At 37.5% G+C, this 23,622-nt stretch overlaps 3 protein-coding genes across 10 annotated transcripts; all 3 read left to right on the top strand.

Moving 5' to 3' along the window:
* The first annotated feature begins 736 nt into the window (after nt 1-736).
* LOC109624455 (troponin I, fast skeletal muscle-like) lies at nt 737-6,185 on the top strand. 2 transcript variants are annotated; one of them, XM_020079137.2, is made up of 7 exons: nt 737-885; nt 2,333-2,365; nt 2,830-2,866; nt 3,608-3,736; nt 4,635-4,724; nt 5,750-5,923; nt 6,013-6,185. In XM_020079137.2, exons 2-7 carry the CDS (start codon nt 2,358-2,360, stop codon nt 6,088-6,090), a joined length of 516 nt encoding a protein of 171 aa, XP_019934696.1. In that variant the 5' UTR covers nt 737-885; nt 2,333-2,357; the 3' UTR covers nt 6,091-6,185. The 2 variants fall into 2 exon arrangements, with proteins under 2 accessions (XP_019934696.1, XP_019934697.1); XM_020079138.2 differs by having other exon boundaries at nt 783-885; nt 2,315-2,365.
* Nucleotides 6,186-6,332: 147 nt separating this feature from the next.
* Nucleotides 6,333-16,932, top strand: LOC109624457 (troponin I, fast skeletal muscle-like). 5 transcript variants are annotated; one of them, XM_069529014.1, is made up of 11 exons: nt 6,333-8,238; nt 8,346-8,407; nt 10,274-10,366; nt 10,471-10,540; nt 11,855-11,897; nt 12,497-12,536; nt 12,776-12,904; nt 13,026-13,115; nt 13,628-13,801; nt 13,881-15,805; nt 16,896-16,932. In XM_069529014.1, the coding sequence occupies exons 5-10, from the start codon at nt 11,890-11,892 to the stop codon at nt 13,956-13,958; spliced, it is 519 nt and encodes a 172-aa protein (XP_069385115.1). In that variant the 5' UTR covers nt 6,333-8,238; nt 8,346-8,407; nt 10,274-10,366; nt 10,471-10,540; nt 11,855-11,889; the 3' UTR covers nt 13,959-15,805; nt 16,896-16,932. The 5 variants fall into 5 exon arrangements, with proteins under 5 accessions (XP_069385115.1, XP_069385116.1, XP_069385113.1 ...); XM_069529015.1 differs by having other exon boundaries at nt 13,881-15,859; XM_069529012.1 differs by having other exon boundaries at nt 13,881-15,888.
* On the top strand, nt 15,720-23,523 carry LOC109624456 (troponin I, fast skeletal muscle-like). 3 transcript variants are annotated; one of them, XM_020079139.2, is made up of 7 exons: nt 15,720-15,805; nt 16,896-16,928; nt 18,881-18,920; nt 19,029-19,157; nt 20,103-20,192; nt 22,161-22,334; nt 23,198-23,523. In XM_020079139.2, exons 2-7 carry the CDS (start codon nt 16,921-16,923, stop codon nt 23,270-23,272), a joined length of 516 nt encoding a protein of 171 aa, XP_019934698.1. In that variant the 5' UTR covers nt 15,720-15,805; nt 16,896-16,920; the 3' UTR covers nt 23,273-23,523. The 3 variants fall into 3 exon arrangements, with proteins under 3 accessions (XP_019934698.1, XP_019934700.1, XP_019934699.1); XM_020079141.2 differs by having other exon boundaries at nt 15,759-15,859; XM_020079140.2 differs by lacking the exon at nt 15,720-15,805 and adding an exon at nt 15,834-15,888.
* The last annotated feature ends 99 nt before the right edge of the window (nt 23,524-23,622 follow it).

Below are 23,622 nucleotides of genomic sequence, written 5' to 3'. Positions count from 1 at the left end.
GTCCTTCATGAGAAGTTGGCTCTAGTTAGCAATAAGACGTTCATGTTTCATGTCTCTGAGATTCTACACATTATGGGACCTGAGGACACACAAAAGCAAATTAGCAACTAGCATGATGCATGATGCAAAGCTGTAGTAGGTATCCAATTTCTAAGTTTTATAGATCTTTAAAAAAAAACTACCTTAAAGCTTTTGGGCTATTTATTTGAATTTAAATCAGATTTTACATGTTTAACCAAACTAGCTTTTAGCCATAAACCTCTTTTTATTTAGTGTTTATGTAAAAGTTTATGTTTATGTAAAAGTGTGACATCATCCTTTTTGACTTTATTAAAAAATTTGAAAACAGTTTATAAATATCAATCAAATAAGATTAGTTGTCACAGTGTATTTGAACAATAACCAATCATGTTGTCCATTAATTTACCCTTGTGAATTAGAAGCCAAGTCCAGCCTTTATTTGCAGTGTATACATCCTGTGATTATCACAACTTAAACTCCCTCAGCACGATAACAAGCCGGACTTTATGTCCCGCTCCTTTCACCAGTCCTGTCTTGATGTGGTTAAATGTTTGGACCCTGATGGTTTTGCAGTGAATGTTAAGCCTCATCATACTTTTCCTCCCTTTTATAGAATCCATCCCACTGAGCAGAGACCTAAAATGATATCAAGCTCCTCCTTGAAGATGCCTGATTTACAGGGTGAAGTTGGCAAAGGTTGACGATATTTCAGGAGCTTGTAGAGCGATTGGTCTAAGGATCATGCATTTCAGGAGCTCCATATCCATTTCTGAGCCCTCACATATATATAAACCCCAAGGATGATTTCTTGCAACTGCCTCTGGCCTCTGCTGCCCTTCTCCTTGACGTTCAGTCTCGTCGTAGGTGAGACTAATTTCCCATCTTCTTCTTCTTCTTCCTCCTCTGCCTTCTCCTCTCTGCATGCCCGGACGGAGCTGGTAAATTGATACGAAGCAGCCGTGTGGAGTCTGTTCGAGTCTCTTTGAAGAGACCTGTTTGTAAAGTGCTAAGGCGATGAAAGTCCTGACCTCTGGAGTTTGTTAATAAGTGAAAGGATATGTGATCCCATGTGAAGGAGAGGGCTGATTACTTCCTGATGAGGTCCGAGCACTGTGTCTAAACAGTACTACAGCGAAATGTTAATGAACCAAGGTTGGATGATGCTAATTTGTTTGCCTTTGACTTTTGCTGAAGATTTCTGCTTGATCATTTATTACTGTTGGGCAGAATGTTGTTGTTTCGAAAGTGAAGAAATTTTTCTTTTATTGTAGAAACACAATTTTGCCTTGTGTTAAGAATTAATTTTGGATAAATGGTGAATTTTGAATTTCTAACAAAATGTATTCATTGTTTTGTTCAATTTTGCTGCTTTGATTATTGTAGCTCATGTCTTTGGTTGTTTTGGAATTGAGAGGATGATGGGATTTTTCAGAAAGTTACTTTTTCACAAAAAACAAGGAAGTGCAGTTTCTCCTCTAATTTTCTTGATAGTTCAGACAGAAGAATATCTTCAAAGTAACATGAATGTTTTTGGCCAGATGAACGTTAAAATATGACTCTGTATTGGCAATTGGTTGATGTGGTTAGAGGTAAATTTGAGCTTCGCTTGGACTTTTTGTTAAGAATCTAGATGTGGAACAAACAACCTCAAAAAAACAAAACAATACAGATGTCAAAATGTATTGCACTTTTGGTATTTGAATTTGATTGACTTGCTAAGTAAAAAAAAAGGTTTGGCTTGAGCTTGACTTTTTGTAGAGTTTTAATCTATGTTAATTATGGATTATTGATTTATTGAGTATTGAATTTGTCTGTGAGTTTAGCTCTTGTTTGGGAATTTCTTTTAGCATTTCAAGATTCTGACAGTTTTCAGACTCATTAGACATGAGAGAAAATTGAAACCCTGAATTTATTTTTAGTAAACATAACTCTTGAAATCTGATTGCAGGACAGAGTGTCTCGTTGAGACGGGTTTGTTTTTACGGTGTGTGTTGACAGAGTGGAGTTGGCTCAACTAACTTGCTGTGGCAGCACATTCTGCTGCAGGGATTCTTCTCCACGAAAGGAATTGAAGTGTTAACTCCCTGAGGATATTTAGTTTTGCATGCTTCTCCCAGGCGTCAGTTGGGACATTTGATCCGAACTCCAAACTTAGCTCTATCACCATCGCCCCTCATCAACTGTTCGAATAGATCACATTTCCAAGAGAGGAGGCTGTGATATTTAAGCAGAGAGCAGATTATAACATCCTTTATTCTCCCTCCGTGTCTCAGTGACTTTTTCTTCTTTTCTGTTTTTCCTTCCTGAACAGACCGTGAGGAAAAGAAACCGCCAACATGTCTGAGTAAGTTTATGTTTATGTGTGTATGTATTTTTTTGGAGTAAAAGTATGTTCTGTATAAAGCATGTATTATTCACCATAGGATGGCAAGAAAGAGAGGAGGATAGATAGATAGATAGATAGATAGATAGATAGATAGATAGATAGATAGATAGATAGATAGGGAGAGAAGGAATGTAAAAAGGATTAAGAAAGGTTGGCAAGTAAAAAGAAAAAAAACATCAAAAATTAGGAAAGAAAGAAGGAAAGAGGCAAGAGAAGAAGAAAACCAAGCAATAGTGAAGGGTCAAAGGTCAAAGTAGGAGGACCAAAAAAAAACAAGAAAGAGAGAAATGTCTTATGTGATATGGACGATGTCATTTTTCTGCTTGATATCTGACTAAGAAAAGATGAAAAAGGTAGAATTAAAGGCACAATTCAATAATTTCCTGTCAAGACACCAACAGTGTTGTTTGTGCTCGTTACAGTAAGAAAATGACTTCGAGCCGCAGGCATCATCTGAAGGTGAGAGCGATTCTACAGCTACTTTCAGAGTTAAACTGATGAACAGATATTCCGATGGTGAAGGAGCGCTGCACCATTGAAACTGCTGATATGTGATCATGAAGAAAATGATTAACAATCATATTGAATAGTTTAGTTGCAGAAAAACTGCAGCATAAGTATGGATGTTTTTGTGTACATTATGGGAGAAATGACCATTGTTTTAACTGGAGGTTTTGGGAAAACATCTGTTGCGTTTTTGATAATGAATCTGCCATTAGAGGGTTTGTTATGTATTTGGCCTCACACTGAGATGTGCTGCTTTTAGTTTTCCTCACTCAAAGAAAGAGTTATGCCTAAAACTTTATGTTGTTCAATAACATAAGCAATTTCCATGTAACTTTATTGAATAGGTTCAATTTAAAGGGTCACATATATATATATGAATCAGACCAAGGGAGGAAAGCTGCTGATTTTGAAGATACAGTGTTAATAAGAAGGTTAGTGATTCTGTAAGATTTTTTTTAGTTTCTGGGATGTATGTCTTCTGTGGACAATGAGATGAAAAGTGTGTGTTTAGTCTGCTTTGGTAACTGAAGCTTTTAAATTCGGGTCTTTAGATGATTCCTAAATTTGTTTCCATTTTTGTGCCCTCCTCTGGCTCAGAATTTCTGCTCCATGTTGACTTGAAAACCCAGTGAATGCTATATCGCAGACTGCCTTCTTCTTCGACTGGCCTTTGACTTCCCTCTTGTCCCTCAGAGTTTGATGCTGCAGATTGCGGCGAACTGGATTATACAGGAAAAGAAGGACTTAATAGAAGCCAAAAAGACCTACATGGCTGAAAACTGTCCCGCACCAACCATCAGTGGAGACCAAGCAGCCCTCATGGTGAGAGACACTTCAGTTTGGAGTTTGACACTTCTAACCATTTCCTTGCCAAAATCCAGTTTGGCTTGGCGGCCGACAACATTTCATTGACCCTTATCCGAAATTAAAGCTCAACATCCAACCCGTTTGAGTTGTGGGAATCATTAGCACATGGTACACAGACTAACACCTACAGTGATGTAGTTAAAGTGATTCTTTACAGTCCTACAAGTTGTGACTCATTTCTTCATCTCATTAAATGCTGAAGATTCCCAGTTTTACTTGACTGTGCTTTGTTAATGCCAGCAGCAGTGGTGGCTGGTGATGAAATGTATTGGGGGGCGCAGTGTTGGGGGCTACAAATAAACTGAAGCCAGTCTCAACAAAGCTAAACAAAATGCAAACAGCAGGGGGGGTTGGCACAAAGACTTACAGAGACTCCGAAATTATCGGATTTGCCACAGTTCCTCTTGAGGTCGCCCTATGTTTGCAGGTCAGCTCACTAACGGCGGATGTCAACCAATCACATTAGATTATAAAAAATGACAATCAAAACCTAATAACAGTGGGAGTGGCCAGGGCACATAGAGCTGTGTCCCATGGAAACCTGCAACAACCAATTAAAGAGCAGTCTCAGGTCCCCGGGGTTACCAAAAGTGAAAACTTACATTCGGTCTTATTAGGCCAACACCAGGAAGTATATGCATTTAATCATTAACAATACAATTTGAAAACAATGTCTCTTGCATGCCAACAGGCAAATAACAGTCTACCAGCCACATCGTACACATATTAACAAGCCGCCACTGGCCAGGAGCATATTGTTGTTGTTATTTTCAGATATTTAAATGTTATAATTTCTATCAGTCAAATGGTTGTGATCAGTATGTAATCATTACTTCTGTCTCTCCTATTTAAGGATATCTGCAAAAAGCTGCACAGCCTCATTGACAAAGTGGATGAGGAGAGGTACGACATGCTGTCCAAAGTGGGCAAGGCTGATAAAGAGGTACACCTCCTCCTCCTGCTTCTGCACTGAGCTGTTCTCCACATGAGAACAATCAGCACAAACACACACAAACGAGAGGAAAAAAAACATTTAAAAAAACTGAGCAATTGTTTGGACTGAATGCAAAGCAAATTTTACACATTGGACTACTTGGAGAGGTTAGTAGTCACAAGCAGCCACTTCTGATATTCACCCCCCCATCTCTCCCTTTACCCATGTTCATGTGCTACAGTAATAATGTCTCACAGGTTATGCAAACATTTTTGTTCCAGTTTAACATTGATGACAGTTAATGTTGTGGGTCCTGTATTTTATATATAATCATATAGGGAATTGAGAAAGTGTTGATTGTTATGCAGATGACTCAAAACAAGCAGAAACATATTTTTCTTTGGCTGGTCCATTTTGAGATTTTGAGCTATTTTGCTTGCAAAACGCTTTTCAGACAAATTGAAAGAAAATGTCCAAACTTGTTTTATCTCTAGAGGAAGTTTTCAGTTTTATTTCCATTTAAATGGCAGACATTTTTACCAAGAGTTGGATCATTCACAGCTCCATTTATAGAATATTTAATTTTTTTGTGCCGTTACCAGTATTATATTTATAGAGTAATCAAAAGAGAGATAGATATGTTTAACCATAACTTTTCTTTAAACCATAGAAACATAAGGTTATAAATCAGCTGCTGAAGTTTCACAGCAGTATTTTTGATTTTGAAACAGGACAGTATGTTGTGGGTAAATGAAACATAGCTTATTTACATTTATTTTCATCTTTTTATCATTTTAATATAGTAAAGTCACCTGTAAATACCCATGTCATCCAGTATAACTGATGTGTTTTTAATATATTCTATTGCACAGATGAATAAGATCGATTGTATTAGATTTTCATGGGCTTTGCTTACAATGAGTAAAACTACAGTACTGGAATTATCTAGAATTAGATGACTTAACCTACAAAGCAAACATCTCTGACACTCCTTTGGCTTTATTTGACTTTTAAACTGCTCTGGTTGCACTTAGATCGATGAACTGAAGATCAAAGTGGTAGACTTGGCAGGCGTGAAGAAGCCCGCTCTGAAGAAAGTGCGTATGTCTGCCGACGCCATGCTGAAAGCTCTGCTGGGCTCCAAGCACACAGTCAACATGGACCTGAGGGCCAACCTGAAGCAGGTCAAGAAGGAGGTGAAAGAGGAGGTGAGTGTCTGCAGGAGGACAATCACACAGGTAATAAAAGACGATTTCTACTGTGGACACGTGTTGACTGCACTATTTGTGTCCTGCAGCCTGCAGAGGCGGTCGGCGACTGGCGTAAGAACATTGAGGACAAGGCTGACAGGAAGAAGATGTTCGAGACTTCCTAAATAACTTAACTCTGCTGTTTTACTTTACCCCGGGTTGTTAGCACTTTTTCATCGAATTCAAAAACCTTTTGTTTCATTAAAACTGTAAGTTTCAACTTGGTCTCTTATTGTACATTTGTATAGCTTGGTTAAAAAGGGAAATGACTCTTTATTCTCACCTCAGGCTTCTCGTTTGGTTCTGTGTTGATGTTCACTTTTGACAACCTCCTGCTCTTACTGTTTTTGTTATAAACATGCTTTGTTTCCTAAATGATCTCATGAGGTATTCTGTCTTTAGCTCAGTGATGCTCAACACTGCAGAGGAAGCACTCAACACACCATCATCAAATCTTGATTATCGAACAAAATATGTCTCAAAATCGTTTATGTTTGTTTTGTTTCGTCAAATGTTAAAGCAAAACAGATTTCATGCCTGTTTTTGTCACCTAATACAAAAGTGTTTCTTGGTTTTGAACATTCAAAGTCTTTGCAAAGCATCATAATGTCTTTTGTGCAGAGATAAATGTGGCTGAGGAAGATGAATTGTGTTGGAGGGCGAGATTGAGATTTAACAGGGTTGTGTTGTGCTCTTTGTAGTGATGTGCATGTCAGAGGGACAAGACACCATATCCATGTTCCCATCTACCTCAGAAATTGCACTGAATGCACTTTGGAGAAATTATAAAGCTGACTGGATTATGTATTTCTTCATGAGAAATGTTATTTATCCTATTTAGCATGTGAAAATGTTTTCAATGGTACTTAACAATCAGTACAATTGTCCATTGTCAAACGTTTTTACTATTTTCCAACACAATATCTGATCTTGTGGTACAATAACCACTTTTGATAGAGACTTTAATCATAAAACACAAAATGATTACCAAAATTTAACTGAAACCACAATCTCTCCCCAACACATTTTGCCACCTTGACTTCATCACAAGCAGGACTCTGGATGACTCCAGTGTCAAAGTCCTGCTCTTTACTAAGATCATGAAAATTAGGGGGGGGGGGGGGACATAATCCAGGCAGCAATTACCCCAAAAATTATAAGAGAAACAAGTTGTATTGTTTAAACATGAATTTGCAGGGATACAGTTAATTCATGTGTTCAGGGAGGTGTGAAAAGTGAATGTTGACGTCTTCTTCTATAATATTTTTATATATTCTCTTTTTCTCTTTTGCTCATATGATGCATTTTCTTATTTAGTAAAAGAAAGCAAAAATATATATACAATGAAATACTCTTAACTCAAAGTAACACATGCTACCCTTTCCCAATGCTCAGTTAACTGTAGTTAGAAATAAAGTTAGTTAAAAACAAAACACAAAAGCAAATTTATTTCTTTTAATATTTCTATTTGTATTTTAAACTGAATGGTTTGATCCTTTCAATATTCACACTCAGATGTTTTGTGCAAAAAAGATGCTTCTTTTGTAGAAATAGTCAGATAGTGTGTGTGCCTTCCTGGTATCATGACTTCTAGAACGTACTGTACATCAGAAATGTAGCGTTGAGTGTCTCAAGTAACAGAAATGCAGTATCACTACAGGGTTGTGGTGTTGCTCGTACTGACCACACAGTGTCAGCAGAGGTCTTCGTGTACATTCAGTGTGTTCAGTCTGAAGTCCTCTGAAAACATCTCAGGACAGATGTTAGATACGTTGACCAGAAAAAAAATTAATGCAGAGTTAATCTAATCCCTCCAAACATTTTCATCTTGATAATGTTTTAATCACAATTTAGCTCAAAATACCTGAAAAAGTAGAAAATCTACTAAAACAGATGACTTTAGTGTGGCAATTTAAGAGCTTACATAAAATGCTGATTTGCTTTAATGTTTATGTTTTAACATTTTCTCCCTTTTTTGTTTAGCTCTTTTAACTTTAGTTTTCGTGTTATTAATATGTTTTATATATATTTTAAAGTTTTATATTTTAACATGATTAACACATTCTCATACAAGGAATATGTCTCAGTTGTTGTTCAGCAATAAATATTTTAGTTTTAATCAAAGTGACGAAGGAGGATGACTGAGATTTAAACATGTTAATGAATCCTTACTGGCTAAAGAATGTCTGTATTTTATTCCTCCTCATAAAAACATAATTATTTTCAAATGGAGCATATTGATCAGAGATGGACACAGCTCAGTCACACAGAAGGTGAGAAGCATCAGTTTAATTTTCTTTCAGACAATGTTGTTCATAAATATAGACCAAGAAATATTTCTAAAGTTCTTTCTTTTTTTTCTGCCTTTGTTGTGTTTCAGTTACAGCGTCTGAATCCAGCGTGAACTGAAACAGCTCTGATTTCAAATCAGCAACAAATAAGGTGCTTAACCTCATTAGAAGAATTCAATGTTTTTAAATCTCTTTATCTATTATGACTACTTGCTTAATATTGAGATTGGTTACATTTACAAAACTTTATGTTCAGACTCCTTCTGAATGCTTGGCAGTACCAATTACTTGTTTAGTATTATTTTTTTTTTTTATTCTGAAATTCCTAAATGGTCACATAAACATCAATATGTAATTTTTAGTTTGGAGTTGAGAATATAATATGAATTTGTAAATTATCTGCATTATCTGACTCCTAAACATGGTAAAGTCACATCCGTCAGTCTGTTGCTGCAGATGCTAAATGCAAATAACGATATTGAAAACAAACAGAATATTTTGATCCTTACACACCCTCAAAAATATTTAGGCTGTTCCTTACTTCCTGTTTTCACAACACGAACAACGCCCCAAACCACAAATTAAATTAATATGATAAGCAAGAATTAAATTAAAGCAAGAATTAAATTCTTGCTTATCATATCAGCTGCAACCTTCTCGCTGTAGTTTTATATCTTCATTTTCACAAGAGTGACTTTTAAAGAATCAGACATTTTGGGAAGATATCAATCAATTACTTAGAGATAAGCTTTAGCGTAGCTAAGCACAAAGACTGGAGACAGGTCAGAGAAAAACCCTTTGCATCCCCACCTTGTCAGGAAAGTGTGGACACTTTGTAAATGTCTGAATTTTTAGCAGTTAAAATATATAAAAACATTTTTTTGATTTTCATGGAACTGCTGCCTGTAACTTAGTCACCAGTTTGTTGACACTTTCCCAATGGGAGATGTTTTTAGAGCTGTCAGAGAATCATATCTGTGACATTGAACTAGACGGCTCATGATGGCTCATGATTCATCGCTTGACCTCAAAGACAATTAACAATTTATTTCAAGTCTTGATATCTAACCTGCTAACTATGCTCAATAATCATAATCTTATAGGATGAAATGATGATGTATTACAATATAGGAACATGCTTGTTCTTTTTAAAAAAGGCAGTGCCTCAGACAGTTCGTGATTCAATTTCATTTCAATTTTATTTGCATTGCCCCAAAGCACAACATACATATATCCATTACATTGAGCATTTTCCATTGTAATTAATGCCGTCCTCACGTCCTCAGTTTTAATCCCTGTCCTTACTAACACTGGTCATGAGCATACCAGTGTAAACTGGAAGACATGCGGTGGCCAATGTTAACAGGAATTGCACAAATGATAGCTCCTCTTCTACGCATGTATTACCAACCGTAGCTTTAAATGATCAGCTCTGTATAACAGACTGCCACAAGACCATATTTGGAAACCTGGGAGCCACAAAGTCTGTTGCATCGCTCCTGAGCACTGTGTTGTGCAGTGCTGTACGAATGTGCTTGTGAATGTGACTTGTTGTATGAACTGCTTTGACTGGTTGATTACACCAGAAAAGCACAAATAATACATTTCAGTCACTTTACTTACACCCTTCTGATGTACCATGGGTCAGACCAAATTGGTTGTTTCCTAAAAACAATTTAGATTGTATCTAACCAAATGGTTAAAGTGGCTATTTCTATTGTTAATGAAAGAAAACTGTGAAACAGTCAGTGCAGAGACAAAATCCATTTTTCTCCCTATAGAGACAATAATGTCCCCTCTATCTGGGTTGTGTCCCCAACAGTGTTCTGATCCATTAATGTGTTTAAAGAGGTACACTGTGGCAGTAATTAGAGTGTTGTTATATAAAATTAACATTGTGGAAGTATAGAAACTGTATATATGGAATATATAACAGTGATGTGTGTTTTTATATTGACTCTCCATGACTTTGAGTCTTCATGAGGTCTAGTCTGAGACTTTCTTGACTCTGTTGCAGACCTCGCCCTGCTGACAGCCGGACCTGTCTCACTGAAGACAACCACTGACCCCACGTATCAGGGAGGAAGATTTACAAGGTCACAGGATGAAGGTATATTTCTGCTTAGGCACAGAGTTCCTCATGGCCATAATGAGAAACCTCTGAATACCCACTTAAGCCCATATATACCCCCCCCAAAAATGTTTTTCTTTTAGTCCGTGATTCCCTCACTGTCTCCCAGTCCTTCAGTCAGCCTCTGCTGTTCTCCTCATCGTCACTTTATAGGTGAGAAACCTTTACTTTGTGGATTTATTGGCTAAAGGGAATGAGTGATGCTGAGCAGCAAACATGATAATAGATTTGTACCAGAACTTTTTCACTTTTTTGCAGAATGCAATCAATGTTCAATCGCTGAGTTTGTTTTTAAAACTCAGTTTATATTCAAGTGATAATTAACAATTTATTTACAAGGAATCATATCATTGGATATTTCCCTAAATCCAATTTGAATATTTATTATTAGTTAAATTTGTGAACATATTGAGTAGTAACTAATCTGAACCACATCTAAGATTCAAGTTATAAAAGAGTAGCAAGAAATAATACCAACTTAATATTCCACAGAAACATCCAAACAGCTTATATTAGCTGGTAACCTGAGGTAATTCGTCTTAGGTAAAATGTGTCAGGGTATTAATGGTGCTTGGTTTTAAAATGCATTTTTTTTAAATTTTGCTTTTACCTACAAACCTGATAATTGACACTTGGTAGTTATTGCTGCCCTCCTGTTGTATGTGTCAATATATTTCCATGTTACTGCTCATAAACAAATCATCATAAACGTCAATGTTGACATTTGACCCTGAGCCAGGATTAACTCTAAACTAATGACTCAGGAGAATCCTGAATTCTGAAAGTTTCTACTTTTACAACAGAGAAATGATCAGCGACACACGAGTCCCTCAGAAGAAAACATTAATTTATTCATTTATCTAAACAAGGTTACAAAGTGCTTCACAAAAAAAATCCATGTCAAAAAGAATTAATTATAATTAAAGGTATTAATTTGAGTTCCATTTTAGGGGCCAAATCATAACATAATAGGATCAAGATGTTAAATGTACAGAGAAATCCAACAGTTCCTAATATGATAAACTATATACTACATTAATCCAAGATATTTTTTATTTGACAGATGACCAGAGAGATCAGTCAGTTAAATTAAGCTGTCAGTGAGTCAAGTCAATAAAAACTGAAAGTGCTAATGTGATATTTTGCTGCAATGGAGCTGAGAACCAAACAGGTGTAGTTTTCCTCCTGTCAATCAAAGAGTCAGTTTTGCGACTACAGGGTCAAAGGTCAACGATCTGATCCTGATGTAAACTGACGTGTGTCACTAACTACAGAACCTTGTTGTTCAGTGTAGATCTGACTGAAGCAGCTGAATGGAAGTGTCTAGACCAGCAAATGTGTTTAAACCTAAATGTGTGTGTAAAGTGTTCAGAGTCAATAAGAAAATGTGTCATAGTCATTAGAGTAAATTGAAGTAAAACATCTGATATTCTGATATTTGTTTAATAATGTTTATGGTTTTTCCAGATTTTTGCAGAGTCTAACACCAAAAACAAGCCAAGATGTCTGAGTAAGTGTGACTTTATTCTATTTTTCTTTTTCCTACTTACACAAACATCAACATTATTTCCTGCTATCCCAAACTTGCCATTTGAATTAAGGCTGAAATAATTACAGGAGTTAATATTGATGAAAGGGTCGACGGAAAGGTTATCTGTAACTGTTGTGTTTCAGTCCTTTAACCTATAACAGATGTAACGGTTAACAAATAACTTTGGTTTTAGACTTTTAGTCAAACAAAACAGGACATTTCTATTCAACTTGGATCCCAAAGCGCTCGTATTGCCATTTATTACAATTAATAAAATACATTGTCCTATTTTTACTTTTACTAATTGTTTTAAATGTATTATTAATTTGATTTCTTTTACATTTACTATCTATTTAGCATTTTTTACTTTTAATTTACATTTGACTCTTTTATAATCCTTTTAGCAGTTTTTACTTTTATTTTTCATTTGACTGTTTTTATTTTTATTATTCTGACATTTTATTGACGAATGATATTGACTAATGATGGAGGAAACAATCAGCCTTTAACACCTTGCAGAGATTTTCTGTGGAATCCTTTAATGTTGTTATCATATAAGATGTTTCCATTATTTAAAGGGGAAAGAAGATGACATCAAGCCGCAGGCATCATCTTAAGGTAAAACAGAGTGAACAGAATGTATTTACTGTCCACAGGAAAATAAATAAGGCTAATTGTGCTGGATGTAAAAATATGCCACATCTATAAGAGCTTTAATATGCGATAATGTGTGAGAGCTGTCTGTCTGCTTGTTGTAGTGTTCTTCTGCCCCCTAGTGATCATAACTATCAGTTATAGCAGCTTTAATTTGAAAAAACCCTGATAAACTACAGAGCCTCTTTGTCCTTGTCCTGCAGAGTTTGATGCTGCAGATTGCTGCTACCTGGCTGGAGCAGGAAGCTACTGATCTCGCAGCCACCAAAGAAGCTTACATGGCAGAGAATTGCCCCACCCCTGACGTCAGTGGAGACCAAGCATCTCTGGTGGTAAAAAAACCCTATAACATACATAGGGGTCAAAGTTCACTCTGCGACCTAAATAGAGGAGGACCTAAAGTTATGGAGTGCTGATTCTGTGAGAGAAACACTTCTCTTTTCATATCAACAGGAATTCTGCAAAAAGCTGTTCCAGGCCATTGACAAGATCGATGAGGACAGATACGACGCCGAGGCCAAAGTTGTGAAGTCAGACAAGGAGGTAGAGACGTCTCTCTGACACTTTTACATCAATACTAATTTGAAGTCTCTTTTGCATGTTGAAGACTTTACTTTCCCATACTCACAGTGTGAGTTATTTGTAATGATGACTGATGATGACTGCCCAGAGGGGGAGTGGATCAGATAGTTGAAATAGAGCAGAACTATTGGCTACCTACTAACGACCATCAGTGTCTTCCAAAATCAAACATATTTTTTTTGACAAAATGATTAAGGTGTGCTTAGGTTAAGTAATCTCAAACTAATCAGTAAAGGCTCCTAACCAGTGCCCAGTCCATCCTGTCTTGTAATATCTCTTTCTGTGATGATGAGTCACTGTCGTGTCCTGTGTAGAAATATGATTCAAAGCAGAAACAACACATGGAACTTAACTGTCCACCTGATGTCGATTGGTGATCTCTCATCACCTTTGTGTTAACACAGTGATAATCGGGGTGTATGACTGTATCCCTCCGCTGCGTTTGGTCTTTAAGTTTCTGTTTGTGTTTCCAGATCGAGGAGCTGAGGCAGAAGGTGGTGGAGCTGGCTGGAGTGAAGAAACCCGCCCTGAAGAAGGTGCGTATGTCTGCTGACTCCATGCTGCAGGCTCTGCTGGGAGGAAAACACAAGGTGACCATGGACCTGAGGGCCAACCTGAAGCAAGTCAAGAAGGAGGTCAAAGAGGAGGTGAGGCATCGTTCCATATTTTTTTCCACGTTGGTATGATGGCAAACATCTCAACTCATCAAATCTCTGCATCTGTCAGGGTGTGGAGGCCGTCGGCGATTGGCGTAAAAACGTTGAGGACAAAGCTGACAGGAAGAAGATGTTCGAGACCTCTTAAAGACTTTCAAATTCAACTTTCTGTTTTCACTGCTTCTGGGCTGCAACATCACTTACCACTGTTACAACTGAGCCTTTTCATGGAATTGGAAAAACTTGTGCAATTAAATTTCAGTCTTTTTGGATGCTGTGATTCTGCAGTTTTTTACAGACAGTGTTTGAAAGATGTTGATCTAAGTACAGATGTTGGTGATGTCTGCCCTTATGACCCTCACACAGATTTCAAATATTTTTACAGGCCACATTGACACTGATCCAGTAGACTTGGGTACGACATCAGGTTAGATAGACGTAGGTCATTTGATAACATCTACCGAATTGTAGCTTATGACAGAAGTCCATATTGTTTGGTTAGTAGGCTGAATTCAGTGCGGGAGAGTATATTACTCGCTGGAGTTGAGTGCTGTGCTGATGTTGAACCAGCAGATGTCAGCAGAGAGCCTTCCTCTCACTCTCCTCTCTGCTGCCCCGCTCATCATCATCTCTTCCTTCGTGTCACTCATGAAATGTGGCTTAATGCCATACATCTCCATTAAGTCACAACTCTTTCCTCTACCTCCTCATCACATGAAGATCTACAAACGGTGAGTAACTATCTCCTCTTCTCACTTTTTTTAAGAGTATATCCTCTTGAAGCCTTGACTCACTTTTACATTAGACACCTGTACTGTGTTTTGAGCATTTTGTATAAAAGAACATTATAAATCAGTTTCTTCCATCTTTTCAGTGAACCTACATTAATAGAATGTCTAAAAGTCGAATCATTTTAGCTACATTCCCCCAAAATCCCACCTGATATATTTGGTTTTGAAAAGGTTATGGTGGACTTGCATTTTTCACATTGATGTTATAAAAGTACATTTTTCCCCAGAGAATGATGAGGTAATCTATTGGTTTACATCTTGAATGGATGTCCTTGTACTGTATTTGTTGATTAATGGCACATAATGACAGCCCTCCACTATCCAAAGCTGATTGGATAGTGGAGGCCATAGCTTCATTATGATTAGGAGACAAATTCACATTATACATCCTGCTAGTTTGTTCACAGTCACTCATCCTCATCTCTAGCTGAATATGTACAGTGATAACATCTACTCAGATTAATAAAATGAAAGAAATGGATCAACAAACTCGCTGTTGTTTATGATTTTTATTCACTGGAAAGGTTTGCTCTGATTCTTCCTCCTGTCTTATTGTATTATTATCTTATTTTCCTAACATGCTTCCACGTAAAGTGACGGGGGGGGGGACAAAACGCACACTTCTCCTTCTGATCAGAATTGTGTTCAAAGGCTACACTTCATGTGAACGTGAAGCCTTCAGTCAATCAGACCACACGTCTTTTCAGACTGTAGCTTTGGAAGATCCCCACCTGCTTTGTTTGTGTCAAGCTTCTGAAGCCTCGTGTTCACTGAAACTTACTGAAGCTCTATGTGGCTGTGTGACTGACAGCTTCACAACTCACTGCCTGGCCTGCTGCTATAAAGGAAACTGAATCTGTGCAGCATTAATCATTTCACCCTCTGCACTCTGACTGTTGTGTAACAATTGCTCCATCCCCCTCGCTTGTCTCTGTGGGAGGGAACCTGATAGCTTCTGTCCAGCATCCACTCCATGCAACTTCCTGCTGGAGAAATTTACGAGGTTCCTCTGAGAGTTGCAGAGGTATTTCTGGAGCCTGTTGGCCCATTGGTCTGAAGTTTCTCCACGACCATAAAGAGGGCTGACTTTTCTGCTGAGTGGGCACTTCGCACCCTATATACCCTGTTTATTCTTTACTGTATGGGACTTGGCAGCGTCTCCCCCCCTTTCTTCTCCTTCTTCGCCTTCCTCGTCACGTTATAGGTGAGAGTCTCTCCTGCCGCTTTGCTTCTTTTCACCCCGGCAGGAAACAATACAGTGAGTCACACTGAGGTTCTGGTTAGCAGGTGGGAGTTTGGTTTATTCTACAGAGGTGGTTTGAAATGTGTTGGACTGGTTATTAAAGGTGGTGCTGCATGTGTGACCTTTGACCCCTGAGGCTGCATTCAGAGGTTTGGAGGTAGAAACAGTAGCTGAGATTTACTATACTTGTAAAGTCTAAATGTCCTTCAGTGAAAGACACTGAAGGACATTTAGCTTAAGTTTGTTGAAGTGTGAAATGCGTTGAAATGTTTCAAGTTGTTTCATTATGACTGGGTCTTAGAGCAAAATCACGGCCTTTGGATGTGTTAGTGTATCTTGCATGGTGTTGGATTTAGTATTTTAAATAAGAAGTGCATGTTTTGGAATAATACCCGAATATGTTAAAAATTATTCAAATGAATTCTCTGTTATTTTTTTTCTATTCATTTTTGTGATTCTCCTTTTACAATTACGATTTATGTTTGTGAGCAATTTTGAAATCATGGCTGCCTTTCCATAGTGGTGGAAGAAAATCAGTTCTGATAATTATTGTTCTGAATCTTTTTATGAACTTTTATGAGTTCACGTTATCAATATTTGTGGGGAAAGTCTAGGAAACTGATCAATTTCAAGCCTCAAAGCGTCAGCATTTCAATTTTAAGAACGTTTTTTCGTGTCTTACACTTGGTGCCAGCATGCCTGCAGGATGTTGGAGTTGGTGTTAACAGCTCTCACTACGTGCTTTGCGCTACATTTGGTAGCACTGTTGGTGGCATTTCGTGCTCAGTTCTTTGGCACGCTGTAAGAAGTTAAATTCCTAACAGAATGTCTTCAGAGGAGCCAACTGTTCAGCTCCAGGGCCACGGCATCTGACCCCGCCCATCCAAATTTAGCCAGTTTGTGGACACCAGCAGCCGGTTTTCCATGATAGTAAAGTGTATCATGTTACCTGCTGGAGGTCAAAGGGTCACTGATGGATAACATGGGGGCAACAAGACTGTTATATAGAACCTGTCTGCTGTTTAACTGAGTGTTTTCTGTCTCTGAACAGGGTTTGAAGATCACAAGCAGCCAACATGTCTGAGTGAGTACAGTTTTCTTCTTCTTCTTCTTTTTCACTGTACTGGTCTTGTTAACCTGCCAATGAGAACTACACTAAAACTATAAAGATTTGGTCTGACTCTAACCTCCAAAAGATTTTGCTGCTTTGAAAAGTCTTGACATGTATTTTACACCATCTTGGGGCACTGTTACACATCTCAGAGATGTTTTGGATTGAAACACCAGTGTAGATCTCACAGTGACGTTCAATAAGATTGAACATCGGAATTAATAACAAATTCACAAAACTGTCTGAACAAAAAAGTAGTTGAATATTTTTTGACAAATATAACTGAATTCAATTGAAATTGAAAAAGTAATCAGTCTGCATCCATTTATGTCTTAGTCATGTTAGGAGCTTTGTTTTGGAGCGTTATGAAACATTACTTTGTACATCCCACAATGAAAAAAAAACTGGGATAAGGAATAAATAAATAAACTCAGCAAAGATTGTGGGAACCATTGGGTCTCTCTATCATTTTCTATTTTGACCTAAATGAGATATTGTATGCTATGATTTGGCGCTATACACACAATATTGAAATGAATTGAAACCTAAACTCTGAAAGCATCTGTGAAAGAAAAGCTCATAGTGAATATAAATGTTCCAGTATAGTTTAAAGGTCGACCTTTAGCTTCAGATGACAGCAGCTGTAAGTGTTGCTGGCATGTGTGAGGAGACACACAGTAACTGCAGTCTAATGTCATATTAATACATTTGATTAATCTGTATTTTCAAATGGTTGCGGTTTGTTTTCCCTCCATGTATCACTGCATTATAAAGCAGTTTTATTCATCAGCTTCATTGTCGTCACTTTAAGTGCTGATATTTGTTTTTATGTGTTGGTGTGACATGATTTATCCTTCATGTCTTCTGCGAACTATAAGAATTCTCGATTGTATCAAGTTTTTCTGAAGTTGTTCTTTCTTCAAACAAGTGAAGAACGCCTGCTGTAATTTATGTCATTATTTAATCAGTGGGAACTAATGTTTCAGTGCTGTCATGCTGTGTCATGTTGGACTGCGCAGCTGCACTTTGATGCTTCCAACTGTTGCTGGACCATAAATACCAAACTCAAACACACAGCAGGGTGAAGGGTTCATTTTGGGTCTGCTGCACTACAGGAGCTTTGCATCCTGTTATGTTGGTTTCTGTCAGTAGGGGATAGTATTCAGCTGTGATTCCTCTGAGGACTATTCACATATTTTTCCAGTTCCACAATAAGTCATAACTTATTACAGTACGAGTAACTTATTATTTGTATTACTTAGTTATTTTGTTGCCGGTGTTATTTTATTTATGACCCATTTGTTAATCAAGTTAGTTAGATCTAGATAGGCACACAAAGTTGAACGGGTTCCTCCCTGACCCATACCACATCTTCCATCAAGTGTCTTGACAATCTGTCCAGATGTTTGTTGCTTACAAACGAACAACCCCATAGACAAAGTATTAGTTATAATTACATAGATTCCATACATAGATGTATATTAACTGGGTTATAATCTGATTTTGGTGGTTAGCTTACCTCAGCATGAAGTATAAAAACAAAGAGGAACACAAGTTTCTTTCAAAAGCAACAAATCCCCCTCCAAGCACCTTTGGATCCAAACACTAAAAACAATGATTTATTGTGTGTTTCTTGGCACATGACCCTGTGTAAAACAGTTTTTAATATATATGTAACATGTTGAGCTTTAGAGGAGGTGGTACTCCAGGAGAATTTTGTCATGCTGACTAATTTTCAGACTTAATGCTAAGCTAAGCTAAGTGTCTGTTGTTTGCTTATATTAGATGTGCAAATATGTTATATCAGAGTTCCTATGCAACCCTCTGCCAAAGAGCAAATACATGTCTTTACAGAATTGTCAAACTAACTATTCCTTTTGGTAAATAATGGACCTGATCGTAACTTTCTTTTATTTGCCCCAAAGGGGAAAGAAAATGACGTCCAGCCGCAGGCATCACCTGAAGGTGAGCATAAAACCTCCTCTTTTTCACCAGGAGTTTATCAGCAGTGTTTGAGTGTAGGTGAAACATTTAAATTCAAATTCTACACGTCATACTTTCATGTCCCTGCAGAGTCTGATGCTGCAGATCGCGGCCACCTGGATCGAGCAGGAGAAGAAAGACATCGAGGCGATGAAGGAGGCCTACATGGCAGAGAACTGTCCCAGCCCTGACCTCAACCAAGACCAGGCAACCCTCATGGTGAGACAGCATTAAGATCCTCGTCACTGATGCAAATACTCAGTTTCAATTGTAATGATTTTTTATTTTAAATAGACAAAATGTTCTTCAGTTTTTTGCTTTAAATAGTGAAGCAGCTTCTGAAACTGAATTTAGTTCATGATTAAAACTCAACACTGCTGAAGTTCCTGTAGGTTAACAGCTGATTGAAGCTTAAAGCTGAAGATTTCCCCAAACTGTTGCTCTTTCCAGCACTGAGAGAGAAAAGGTCTGAAATCTTCTTGTGGTGGAGTTATCAAAAAGTTGTGTGTTTCCTATATATATATATAAAGTATAGTATATGATTAATTACATCAAACTTGAACAGGTTAGACTTTAACTTGCATGTGTCTCTCTGTTTAACATGTTATGTATCTTTTTTGTGTAACTAGAGTAATTAAGCAAACAACAGAAATGTTGAATGTGAAAAGTGTTTTGACAATTTTTTTAACTTTAAGTAATGAGAGAAAAAAACTAATATAAGCACTGCACTGTAGAACTTAGTGTGGATATATGGTGGGGAAAAGTACAGAGATATCTTACTTAAGTTAAGTAGAAATACTACCATATACAATGTCATCTTTCATACTTCACATTAGCGGCTTAATGCAGTTGAAGCATCTTTTATGAAAATGACTCCATTACAATCTTTTATAGTTGATAACTGATTGTTGTGAGTGATATAACTTGTAAGAGGTATTTAACACTTTCTAAGTGTAGCTAACCTTTAACCATTTTACACACATTTAACAAAGTGTCATATTCTATGACACATGCTTACTGTGTAAAATCTAAAAAGAAAGTAGAAACTGTATTTGTCAGCTGAAATAGTGGAGTAAAAGCAACAATATTATTATGTGGGATGGAAGAATAACGTATCTGACATAGAACAGCTGTAGTTTGCTTCATGTATTTATTTGTCAACAGGAACTGTGCAAAAAGCTCCACCAGGCCATCGACAAGATTGATGACGTGAGGTACGATGCCGAGGCCAAAGTTCAGAAGGCCGACAAGGAGGTGAGAGACATGAGATGAAGTTAATGGCTTTTGATCATTGTGTGGTCAGTTGTTGAGACTTAAAATTGCATTTGTCCAAAAATGCTTTGACATTTCCTAATTTTTTGTCCTGCTAAGCCTACTTAGCTTAGAGAATTTTCTGATTTTACAGATCATGAGATTTCTAGAGTGAGATGAGATGAACAAATGGCAGAGAACAACTCTATGTCTGGTGATTCTTAGTGATACATACTCAAAGTTACAATGACTCGTTGAGTTGTTCGACATTGTCAACTGTGTTAAAATCTATTGCCCCATTTACCTGCGTAAAATACATTTTGTGTGATCAGATAAAAATCAGATTGATACAGATTGAAATACATTCAAGATGCACTGTGGATGGATTGTGATCTGATCAGTCAAACCATCCGTGGGAACATTGTGACCCCATTCAACCTCCTGTCAATAATCCACTTCTAACAATTTAGTGGGTGAAGATAATATCACATGTGACTGTTCCACATCAGGGCAGCAGCAGCCATTAACCAGTAAACACAGGGCCCACCTCACCTCAGTCCTCATGTTATACAAGACACATGTGGATGGAGAGAAGACAAGACCAATTGAACAACAAGAAAACACAATCACAAACTTTCACTGATGACTGCCTTATTGTTCTCTTCTTCTCTTCTTCTTTGTATTCTTCTCAGTTCCTTTTTATAATCAATGGGAGGATGAACATGAGCTGGACAGAACGATCAGATCACAATGTCTCAATGTGTTTAATTGACTGTCCACTCATCTGGTGCTATAACTATACTATAACAAGGTGTACATGTGGACATTTTATGCACTTCTGGATGAGCATTATTTCTTGGCAACAATTATGACTCTAATAACTTTAAAGTTAGTAACGTGACTCCAGATGCTCAGTGAAGAACTCAAGGGTTAAATGTTTTTATTGAAATCATAATTGTAAAGCTGAGGAGAACCTAAACACCAATCTGAACACAAACCTCCAACCTCCTGAGGCAGGTGTAGAGTGTAAGGTATACTTTATTGTCCCATAGGGAAACTTGTCCCGGGCTCCAGGCCACTGCATCATATCGTATCACAAAACACATACACAAAAATACATAGATCCTACACTAATCACACTACAAATACCCAAACACACAAGTACATACATCGTACCCGTAGCACCCTACACATGCATCCTACATTCTGACGTGTTTAGAAATGTTCTTACTTTCACGTTGGGTGTAAACCAGTGGTAGGCAGTGGTGTTAGTGATAAGACCATATGATGAGGACAGTAGTCAGTTTTAAAATCTAAATTGATAAATAGATAATAGATAGAGATAGATACATCACAAAGTACTCCTACTTGTTATTTAGTATCTCGATGGAGGATGGAATCTTGTACCTTTTCAGTCTGCAGTGTAGCATCCTGAACCGTCGGGCCTGAGGGCAACATTTAACCATTTGAATGAGGCGTACAAGCTTATACCTTAACTGTGCTGACAGATTATCATACCATAAGTGTGTACCGTAGTGAATTACACTCTCTAGAATAGTTTGATAGAACTGTAGAGTCTGATCCTTCACAAGAAATGCAATCTCTGTTGTAAACGAGAGCAAAGGTTTGAACATGCCACGTAAGAGAGCTATCAATGTGGACACCAAGGTATTTATGCGAGAAGACCTGGTTCATGGGTGTGTTGTGAGTACTGGACTATGGTCCCTAAATCGACTTTGGGTCACACGTAATTACCTCAGTTTTCTGAGGTAATTATGTATTCATTTCACAGTGTAATTTAGGGGGCTTAGCTCTGTTGCTCTTTGTCAGCAAATGTTGTAGCGGTAGATGTAATAAATTGTCTTTGAGCATCTTCTGAGACTTCCTCTAATCCTTTGGAGGGAGTACTTGATCTTGAACCTGTTGGTTTCACATAGGAACTCATACATCATGATGTTTATCTGCCTCCAGATCGAGGAGCTGAGGCTGAAGGTGGTGGAGCTGGCTGGAGTGAAGAAACCCGCCTTGAAGAAGGTGCGTATGTCTGCTGACGCCATGCTGCAGGCTCTGCTGGGAGGAAAACACAAGGTGACCATGGACCTGAGGGCCAACCTGAAGCAAGTCAAGAAGGAGGTCAAAGAGGAGGTGAGGAGAGATTAAATTTGACAGTACAGACCAAATCATGCAGCTTTAACATCATCTGATTCACTTCAAGCTCCAGTCAGCAAAGGTTTCTTTGCTCTTATCGGCATCATATATTCAAATTTGAGACTAACAAGACTAAGATCCTCTAAGAAACAAGATAAAAATAATAGAAATGACAAAAATAAAACTACTGAAGATGGTAGATTCACATTTGGTAATAACCTTCCAAAACTCCAAGTTACAGAGACAGTAAATAACATCAGTCAAGTATAAAATCAAATGTAAACGAGAATCAACTGTAGAAATGAATGAAATATTTAAATAAGTTCATTGAGTTTGAAAAAGAAACAATTCAGAAAATGTATCGAAAACAAAAAACTGTACAACCTAAGAAAAATCGGAGCACGCTAAGTTAAAACAATGAGACAGTAAGCAAGTAACACTTTTTTTCTTGTAGAATACAGCTTCCATACATTTGTTCTCCTCGTCATGCTGTGCTAAACTCTCAGGTCACAATACTTAAACGACCATATCATTGTTTCACTTTGCACCACAATAATCCCATCTGTTGTCATTGTTCCTAAGAACAGTCTGCATTTACTATTAGCAAGCTGCTTATTGGAATCCTTTAGATATCAGAATTTCCCACAAGCACCACAATATACCAGTGATATCCGAATCATCATTAATAATATAACAAATGTAACTAAAACCTGACAACCACATGATATTTGAAGCCTAAAACTCTTATTCTATTAAACTCTGCTGGTGTAATAACAAAACCCCCAACGTGTTTCCAATAGAAACCAACAGGAGAAAGGTTCTGTTGTTGTGTTCATGTGTCTTTGGTGTTATCTCTCCAGTCAACAGAGGCAGTCGACTGGCGTAAAAACATTGAGGATAAAGCCGACAGGAAGAAGATGTTCGAGACTTCCTAAATCCCTCCTGGACTGGAGAGGACGACGGCAGGGGAGACATTACTGTCCGAGGTCTGAGACTGAATGTATGTGCGCCAGAGTCCTAGCAGGACACACAGGGACAAGAGTTTTTTTTTTTTTTTTGTGATACAGTCACTCCGAGAGAGACTGAACTGAACCAAAGTAACAGTTACAAGATCTGACAGAAACACATCAGTTCAAAATGTACAAGTTTTCACTGAGTCATCAGAAATAAATGTTTTGAAATAAGACTTAGTTTGTTTGCTACTTTTATCTGCATTTTAATCATTCTTCAATGTTTTTTTCTAAATCACACTTCATAAAAATCACACTTAAACAGCACATTATAA

Source organism: Paralichthys olivaceus, chromosome 7 (assembly GCF_024713975.1).
Source record: "Paralichthys olivaceus isolate ysfri-2021 chromosome 7, ASM2471397v2, whole genome shotgun sequence".
In the NCBI taxonomy this organism is placed as follows: domain Eukaryota; kingdom Metazoa; phylum Chordata; class Actinopteri; order Pleuronectiformes; family Paralichthyidae; genus Paralichthys; species Paralichthys olivaceus.
The sequence above is the reverse complement of the archived record's forward strand: the minus strand, read 5'-3'. Positions and strand labels throughout refer to the sequence as shown.